Raw genomic sequence first — 10,367 nt, forward strand, 5'->3', positions numbered from 1 at the left:
TCCTTCCTTCCTTCCTTTTTCTTTCTTTCCTCATGTAAAATATTATGTGAATTAACTAAACATTTATGTATCCCTTTCTGCATTGACTACTAAAAGTCTTAGACCCATTTCTGGGGCCACCTTCTGTTAGGACCTTACTATACACATTGTGTGAATTGACTTCACCTTTCCTAGCCTGCCAAACGTCTCATTTAGTTATATCAATGTTCCTTTATTTTTAATTTTAGAGACAGAGACCTACTGTGCTGCCCAACCTGGAGTGCAGTGACTATTCACAGTGCAGTCATAGCCCACTGCATCCTTGAACTACTGGCCTCAAGCAATCTTCCTGCTCAGCCTCTCAAGTAGTTGGGATTACGGGCACACTCCACTGTGCCTGGCTTCAAATTGGATTCTTTCTTGTTAAATGGTATAATCATCATAAAGCATTGTAATTACTTGCTGAAACAAGAAAGAATATAAAAATGAAATAATTATATATTAATTTTGGAGATTTTTGTATAACAATTTTGATCTAGTTGCAAACCTCATTCATTAAATGTTTGCTGAAGTGAGTCAAAGATAGGGTGAGAAATTGTCACTCCAGAACTCAGCTTATGAGTTTCTCTTGGTGGCAGACTTTGATCATGGTCCTATCTCTGTCTTCTGCAGTGACAAGGACGGTGTGTGCAGAACAATGTGACGGCAGATGCTACGGGCCTTACGTCAGTGACTGCTGCCATCGAGAATGTGCTGGAGGCTGCTCAGGACCTAAGGACACAGACTGCTTTGTATGTCTTCAGTTTCTCTCTTTTATTATCCTGCTCTCCTTTTGAATCTTTGTTTTATTACAGTAAGATCAACTTTAGCCACTTTAGAATTAAGAAAAATGCTCTGCCCTCCTTGAAGTCATTCCCTCACTAGGTTGGCTATTGATTAACTAGAATTGTTCTCTTCTGCTAAATGAATTGTATCTTTCTGATATAATTTATATTACAAACGACATTCATTGGAGAACATATTGAGATATCTTTCTATAATCTAATATCATCCTTTCCCAGTAACGCAGTGATTACCTGTTTATGTGGTTGCATCATTGAGTTCTGTGAGTGGGAGCAATTGCATTTTATTTCTTGAACATAAATTTCAAGATTATAGAAGATATATTTATGAGTTTCAGTATTTTCTAGTTTATATTTTTAAAGGTAATATTATTTTAAAAGTTTAAGATTTACAAATAGTTTGTTAGGGACAGTTTTTAATTATATTTTGATATCATATTCCTGACACAGTACTCTTTGTCTTTGACATACATTTCAGCAATTCTGAGTTGTATTTAACTCAATTTCATATACCCAGAACACCAGCTTAATTTTAAAGCTAAAAATCATAAAAACACACAAATGTTTATATAGTTGAAAATGAACACAGAAATTTTTTCCTCTCAAATATCCAGCAAACAAACATATGTAGTAGAATTGAGCCTTTTAAAAAAAAAAAAAAAGAAAGAAAGACACTTAATTCCAGCAATGAGCAAACTATATATTAAAGCTCTTATGATGTAGACAGTAATTTCTTAGTTTTCTTAATATCATAAGGAATATAATCTTCTACACTCATCCTATAGTGAAACGAAAATATGTATTGCAGAAGTGGATAGGGAGGAAGAAAAAAAGGAAATAAAAATGTTACAAATTTAAAGAAGATACTCAGCAGGTCTTGAACTGAGAACCTTCCTCTGTCTTTCATCAGACATAGGATGGAAGCTTGATTCTGAAGACATTGAACACTGCAGGTGGTTCATTAACAATTCCAAAACAATAACAACAAATAAACAGCAATAACAAAAACTCTCACTTAGAAGTTTTGCACTGCAATTTTTTTCATGGTTCTATTATCATGATAAGCACAGTGCTGAGTGAGCTTCAAATTATCATTTCATTACTTTTACGGAACGGTCCAGTGATTCCACTTTGGCTTTTGGTACAGAATGTTCAAGAAAGCCAGACTAAGGCCTTGGTATAAGTTATATTGTTTTGTATGCTGGTGCAAAGCTAAATTTGTTTTATTCCTCTGGCTTTTGTTCCTTTGTTCCCAAACAATCTGTGTACAACATTGCATAAAATATGTTAGTAAAGCAATTATAAGGACACATGAAGTTTTATAGCCATAAATTAAAACTTACTGAGTTTTCTAGATTGGTTTTTAATAGATTCTTCCTAGAATGTGTCATCTTAGTGAATAATGTATCATCAGTAAGTCTTGTTCTGATTATGCATCTAGTAGACCATCATCAGGGGACTGTCATGTTTATGATAAAGTGCTTGCTAAAACAACAATTGATGAAGCAAATGTTTTGAGGAAACAGAATAAATTAATGCTTATTAATAACCACATGTACTATTTGTGATTAAATGTAAATCATAGCTTGAGTTCATATTAGCTTGCTTTCCAAGGCCTAAATTATGCCTAAAAAGACTTAATTTCTCAATTAAAAGAATCAGCTCATCCACAATTTTGTTAATCACATATTTATATGTACTTACACCTATATTCTGTTTTTATATCAAATACCCACCTCTCAGGTGATAAAATGGTTTTTAATTCTTCCCAAATGAATTTGCAAATATTAATAAATTATTAATATAAATATATGAGTCAGCAGAAATGAATTGTCTTCTACATGGTGGCTTTTACTAAATGGAGTGGCATTAGGAAAAAAGCCATACTAGAAATGACATCATGTTATTTAATTACAGGCTGACTATAGCTAATTACCTCTTTACATTTCAGCATTACATGCACTGTATTTGTATTTGTCTAGTCACCAACCAGAGCCTTTTCTTTAAGTCCAATATAAATCAGCATCACAATGTTTTCTTACAGGACAATGGTGATAATTGCACTTTACATGTCACTTGGGACATGGAACTCTTTAAAATACCAGCTCAAGTGAACATCTAGCCTGTAGAATTAGGGATTTGGTTGTCAGTGCTATACTTTAAGACTAAATATAAATGCTTTGAATAAGTGTGAACTGAAATAATTTTTCACTATTAGCTAACTTTAAACCAATTCTCAATTTAGAAATTACTGGATACATGCTAAGCACTTTAAGCTTCAGTAGCCATAAATGGCCTATTTACTGACACTGGAAAAAAGAGTTTTATGAAATTTTAGAAACACACATGACTCTTAAATTATCAAATTTTGTAGTATTTGTGGAATTATAGAAAACACCTTCTCATGTTTTGGCAGTGTTTCATTAACAAGTATTATGAGGTTTATTTGTAAATGAAAGTAATATTTGCTGTGTTGCAGGCCTGCATGAATTTCAATGACAGTGGAGCGTGTGTTACTCAGTGTCCCCAAACCTTTGTCTACAATCCAACCACTTTTCAACTGGAGCACAATTTCAATGCAAAGTACACATATGGAGCATTCTGTGTCAAGAAATGTCCACGTAAGTAACAGAATAAGAATAACCAAATTAATTGAGTCATTATTTTAAATCAAAGGAATTTTTATAAGTTTATTTTAATTTGAAACTTGTAAGAATATTATAAGTACTTTGGGCATAGGTACTATTGTCCCCATTTTATAAATAAAGAAATTAACCCAAAATGTAAAGTTATTGGTGTAAAGTTTCATAGCAAAGGAATGACATGTTTGAGGTTATAAAACTCTTACTGTGGCAGGGTGCAGTGACTCACACCCATAATCCCAGCACTTTGGGAGGCTGAGGCAGGTGAGTCACCTGAGGTCAGGAGTTCAAGACCAGCCTGACCAATACGGTGAAACCCTGTCTCTACTAAAAATACAAAAATTAACCAAGCATGGTGGTGGGTGCCTGTAGTTCCAGCTACTCTGGAGGCTGAGACAGGAGAATTGTTTGAACCTAGGAGGTGGAGGTTGCAGTGAGCTGAGACGGTGCCACTGCACTCCAGCCTAGGTGACAGAGCGAGACTTCATCTCAAAAACAAATAAACAAAAAAACAAACAAACGAACAAAACCTCTTACCGTTTTTACTATACCACAATATTTTTGCCTATCATACTGTTTCTCCAAAAAACTAATGCGTTAAGTGGTAGCAAGCTGTGTATTGAATAGGATCTGCTTCTAATAACAATGGATTTTTACCTAAAATTATTTGAGTCCTTATTTGTAACTAGAATACTTAGCATTTTATTTTTAATATCAAGTTAACCTTAAACAAAACGTATATATATATGCATATATATATGTTTAATAGCAAATTAGCCTTAAGCAAAACACACACACGCATATATATAAAGGGTATGTTAAAGGATCTTAAACAAATTGATAACATCCTGAGGATTCCAAATGACACACTTAACTTTCATCAGATGTTCAGGATAATATATTGACATTTACTTGAGTCTTTTTTTTTTTTTTTTTTTTTTTTTTGCTTTGAGTAGCCAATGGGACATTTCCTATTGGAAAGGCTGAAAAAAATCACTATATATGTCCATATACACATTTAAAAGAATTCTTTATAGTCTATGCTATACATACAATGTGACTTACTTCACTTTGTGTATGTGATACAGTAGGAAGTACCAGCTGAGCATCCATAATACAAAAATTCAAAATCTGAAATGCTCCAAACTTGTGAAACTTCAGAGTGCTGCCATGATGTCACAAATGGAAAATTTCACACCTGACCTCATGCGATGGGTCACAGTCAAAATGCACACAACACAGTTTATTTAGTGTTCCCAAAGGGAAAACACACACACACACACACACACACAGCCCCTTTTAACTGTGGTACATCTTTTCCATGCATACCCAGATTTCCCCAGGGATACACACTCACAAAGGATAATAAAATGGCACGTGTGCAGGCCAGACATACCAATGGCAGGTTTTCCAAAATGTCATTTTGTGGTGTTGAAATATTGTTGGAAATGTCAAAAAGACCTGCAGCTATCCCTCTGGGTAATAAGAGTGGCAAGAATAAGAGGAAACATTTATGCTTATCTATAGCACAGAAAGTCAAGCTTTTGGAGAGAAGGAAGAATAGTGTACATATGCAACATCACAGAAGAGAAGAGTACAGTGTTGGTATGAACACCTTATGTGATCTGAAGAAAAATAAGGATAAACTGTTCTATACTGAAAATGACTAATGGAAGTTAATGAAAAATAGAATAGCACTGAATAAAGCTAATGATGAAGATCTTGCTTGTGTACTGAAAGAGTGGATTTGTCAGCATGTAGATGAACATATGCCACATAATGGTATGCTGATCATGAAACAAGCAAAGATCTAGCACAGTGAACTGAAAGTTGAAGAGAACTGTAAATATTCAACAGGCTGGACACAGAAATTCAAGAAAAGACATGGCATTAAATCTTTAGAGATTCGTGGTGACAAAACATCTGCTGGTCACAAAGCAGTGGAGAAATTCATCATTGAGTCTGTCAAGGTCATCACTGATAAAAATCAGACATCAGGACAATTCCGTGATGCTGATGAAACATCACTGTTTTGGTATTGTTCCTCCAGAAAGATATTGACCACAGTTCACTAGACAGTCTCTGCAGGAATGAAGGATGCCAAAGACAGAATAACTGTACTGGAATGTGCTAATGCAGCAGGCACACATAAATGTAAACTTGCTGTGATAGGCAAAAGCTTGCATCCTCACTGTTTCCAAGGAGTGAATTTCTTGCCAATTATTATGCTACTAAAAAATGCATGGGTTACCAGGAACAGCTTTTCTTATTGGCTTTACCCAAACATTCTATGCTAGTACCTCCTGCTCACTGCTGGGAAGCTGAACTGGATATTGACTGCAAGATTTTGTTTTTCCTTGACAACTGTTCTACTCATCCTGCAGCTGAAATTCTCATCAAAAATAATGTTTACGCCATGTACTTTCCCCTAAATGTGACTTCATTAATTCAGCCATGTAAACAGACTATCCTTAGAGCAATGAAGAGTAAATACAAAAACCCTTTTTTAATTTAATTTTATTATTATTTTTTTGAGATGGAATCTCACTCTGTCACCCAGGCTAGAATGCAGTAGCATGATCTCAGCTCACTGCAAGCTCTGCCTCCCAGGTTCAAATGATTCTCCTGCCTCAGCCTCCTGAGTAGCTGGGACTACAGGCATGTGCCACCACGCCTGGCTAATTTTTTGTAGTTTTAGTAGAGACCGGATTTCACTGTGTTAGCCAGGATGGTCTCAATCTCCTGATCTTGTGATTCACCCACCTTGGCCTCCCAAAGTGCTGGGATTACAGACGTGACCCACCCCATCTGGCCAAAAACACTTTCTTGAACAGCATGCTAGCTAGCAGCAGTGAACAGAGGCCTGGGTGTGGGAAGGTTTTCAAAGGGAGCTTAGCATGAAGGATACTGTATATGCTGTTGTCAATGCTTGGAACACAGTAACTAAAGACACAGTTTTGCATGCCTGGTACAACCTCTGACCTATTACTATATTCAGGAAAAAGGAGGTTACTTGGAAAGATTCCCTATGCCAAGTGAGAAAAAAATATGCCCTCAGAGTTCGTCAGTAAGCTGGAAGAAGTGGTTATCACAGAAGTTTTTAACATTGATAACAAGTTGTTCCTTCATTGACTGATGGTGAAATTGCAGAAGTCACTCTGAATCAAAGCGATTGTGGTAATAGTGACAATGAAAATGTTTTTAACATTGCACAAAAAGTACCTACAGATGACATGATGAAAATGTGTTATGGGCTCACTGAAGGACTAGAGCATGGTGCATTCATAACAGAACAAGAAATCATGGGAGTTTATAAAATCAAAAAGACACTTCTAAGACAAAATTCACTGTTAATGGGCAGATGACCCTGGAGGAAATATTTTAAAGAGCCATCCAGCAGAAAGCCCCTTTATCCCTGTAGGACCCATTCCCTGGTTTCTCAGCTGTTTCCGCTGTTTCTTTTTACCTAAGAAAATACAGTGTATCGTAACTTTTTAATCAAAACACAGCATCATAGGTGGACACTAAAAGCCTGCATTATTTGTTGTTGCTGTTGTTTCACAGCTGATACAGGTATTCTAGTGATTCTACTGTGATACCTAGTTATTCCGAACACATTATCTTTTCACTGTGTTAGTGATATATCATTTTTTTTAACTTTTACGTATTTATATGTGAATAAGTGTAAGAATATGATTGCTTGTCAGTAGTATATAAATTTGGTGTTATGAATGACAGTGATGCCAAACAACCACAGATTGTCTATATGGGTGACTGAGATAGTGACGTCTTTGTTTCTGATGGTTCAATGTACACAAACTGTGTTTCACACCAAAAATTACTTAAAATATTGTATAAAATTACCTCAGGTCATGTGTATGAGATATATGGAATCATAAAAACTGAATATTGTTTTTAGACTTGGGGTTTATCTGCAAGGTATTTCATTATGTTTGTGCAAATATTACAAAATCCAAAACATTCTGAAATCTGAAACACATCTGGTCCCAAGCATTTTGCATAAAGTATACTCAATCTGTATAAGGAACATGGGATTAGAGTGGCTACGGATTGTGGCTTTGTTCCCTTATTAGTCATGTGATTTTTAAATAAAACCTTCAGTTCTCTATTTCCTCTTCTTTAAGATGTGGGTTATAAAAATTATATCTTCTGGCCAGGCAAAGTGGCTTATGCCTGTAATCCCAGCACTTTGGAAGGCTGAGGCAGACAGATCATGTGAGGTCAGGAGTTTGAGACCAGCCTGGCCAACATAGTGAAATCCCATCTCCACTAAAAATACAAAAATTGGCTGGTCGTGGTGGCACACACTTGTAATCCCAGCTATTTGGGAGGCTGAGGTAGGAGAATGCTTGTACCCGGGAGGCAGAGGTTGCAGTGAGCTGAGATCATGCAATTGCACTCCAGCCTGGGCAAAAAGAGTGAAACTCTGTTTCTCTCTATATATACACAAATATATATATAAATAAATATATATAAATATATATATCTTTCCTCCTTTCTTTCCAGAGCCATTATAACAATCAAAGAGATAGGATATAAGGATGAGAGGAGTAGATTTTTTACTTTTTTGGAGACAGACTCTCGTTCTGTCACCCAGGCTGGAGTGGAATGGCACAATCTCCACTCACTGCAACCTCTGTCTCCCAGATTCAAGCGATTCCCCTGCCTCAGCCTCCTGAGTCGCTGGAATTACGGGCACTGCCACCATGCCCAGCTAATTTTTGTATTTTTAGTAGAATCTGGGTTTCACCATGTTGGCCAGGCTGTCTTGAACTCCTGATCTCAGGTAATCCACCTGCCTTGGTCTCGCAAAGTTCTGGGATTGCAGGCATGAGCCACCGTGCCAGGCGGAAAGGGGTATATTATTTAAAAAGGCTTTGAAAACACAATTCTAGTCATTGTTATGTAACACGTTCATATCCATTAAAATAAAAATTGTACTTTGCCCCGTCTCTAGTAAAAAATACAAAAAAAAGCTAGCCTGGCGAGGTGGCGGGCGCCTGTAGTCCCAGCTACTCCTACTCCGGAGGCTAAGGCAGGAGAATGGCGTAAACCCGGGAGGCGGAGCTTGCAGTGAGCTGAGATCCCGCCACTGCACTTCAGCCCCGGCGACAGAGCGAGACTCCGTCTCAAAAAAAAAAAAAAAAAAAGAAAATTGTACTTTGACTTCTTTATGTATATACCTAAATATTATATGTGTTAAATATGTCTCTTAATTAGCATTTTAAAGTCACAGACACACTAATGCCAAGACAGCAAAGATTTTGCATCTTAAATATTTTAATATTCACACCAGTCCTTTTCATCTAATAACCTCTTATCTAAAATCACCCTATATGTCACCATTTACCATCCTTAGAAAACCGAGGGCTTGGCAGTATTGTAGGATGGGGCTAAATGATATTTTCCCTTTTCTTAGACATGTATTATATTACTACCTAATCTACTACCTTCAAGTTAGCATGCCTTTCCCAAAGACAATCAAAACTATGCGTTCTTGAAGGTTTTTTTGGTGTTTTCCCTTTTATTCAAGTCCTTAGGTTGAAACCCAAGGGTTGGGCGAGAGCAGAAGTACCAGGTAAATTTGAACTCAAGAATTCCCCTCTTCTTTACTATAGCCTTTATAGTGGTTCACCTGAAAGCTGTCAACTCCAAACTGTAGCAAGTGGCTAAACATGAAGACCTATTGTGTGAAATTACATGACTTGTTTACTTTAAATGTGGTAACTTGCAGTCTTCCTTTCTTAAATTAGTTTATGTATCTCAAACTACAGGCTAATTTAAAGCACTTCAGTATTTGTCTATGAAAAAATTTAAATCTCTGATGGGCCTGGCTTACATGGCTTGGTTTGCCAAATTGAAGCTTTCTCGGGAAAACAAGGACATTAAGCTTCTAAATGCAGGCCTACATTTCCTAATCCAGATTTCTGAAATTTAAAAAACTCCAAACATACATTTTCTGAATCTCATTTGGCTGCAAAACTTGAATCTAACTGATATAAGGCTACTTATAATACTACTTGCTCGTTCCATTCAGCAGAAATGTGAAAGTGTTTCATTGTAGTGTATTTCCCAAGATGTATTACTTGGCTCTTATGCTGCTATAAAGAAATACCTGGGGGGTGCCCAAGATGGCCAAATAGGAACAGCTCCAGCCTCCAGTTCCCAGCCTGAGTGACACAGAAGATGGGTGATTTCTGCATTTTCAACTGAGGTACCGGGTTCGTCTCACTGGGGCATATCAGACAGTTGGTGCTGGTCAGCAGGTGCAGCCCAATCAGCGAGAGCTGAAGCAGGGAGAGGCATTGCCTCACCGGGGAAGTGCAAGGGGGAAGGGAATTCCTTTTCCTAGTCAAGGGAAACTGAGACACACAACACCTGGAAAATCGGGTAACTCCCACCCTAATACTGTGCTTTACCAAGGATCTTAGCAAAGAGCACACCAGGAGATTATATCCCACACCTGGCCCAGAGGGTACCATGCCCACGGAGCCTCCCTCATTGCTAGCACAGCAGTCTGAGATCTAACTGCAAGGTGGCAGCAAGGCTGGGGGAGGGGCGCCCACCATTGCTGAGGCTGAAGTAGGTAAACAAAGCCGCCCGGAAGCTCGAATTGGGTGGAGCCCACCACAGCTCAAGGAGGCCTGCCTGCCTCTGTAGACTCCACCTCTGGGAACAAGGCATAGCTAAACAAAAAGCAACAGAAACCTCTGCAGATGTAAATGTCCCTGTCTGACAGCTTTGAAGAGAGCAGTGGTTCTCCCAGCATGGAGGCTGAGATCTGAGAAGGGACCGACTGCCTGCTCAAGTGGGTCCCTGACCCCTGAGTAGCCTAACTGGGAGACATCCCCCACTAGGTGCAGACTGACACCTCACACCTCAC

General features: G+C 37.7%; 1 protein-coding gene across 1 annotated transcript in view; it reads left to right on the forward strand.

Moving 5' to 3' along the window:
- The window catches only part of ERBB4 (erb-b2 receptor tyrosine kinase 4), a 1,169,376-nt gene that overhangs the window by 825,601 nt on the left and 333,408 nt on the right, over positions 1-10,367 (forward strand). The window contains exons 6-7 of the mRNA XM_011932361.1: positions 652-770; positions 3,301-3,442. Coding sequence (XP_011787751.1) covers positions 652-770; positions 3,301-3,442 — 261 coding nt within the window. The remainder of the gene's footprint in view (positions 1-651; positions 771-3,300; positions 3,443-10,367) is intronic.

This window comes from Colobus angolensis, unplaced genomic scaffold (genome assembly GCF_000951035.1).
Source record: "Colobus angolensis palliatus isolate OR3802 unplaced genomic scaffold, Cang.pa_1.0 Scaffold95, whole genome shotgun sequence".
Classification (NCBI taxonomy): Eukaryota; Metazoa; Chordata; class Mammalia; order Primates; family Cercopithecidae; genus Colobus; species Colobus angolensis.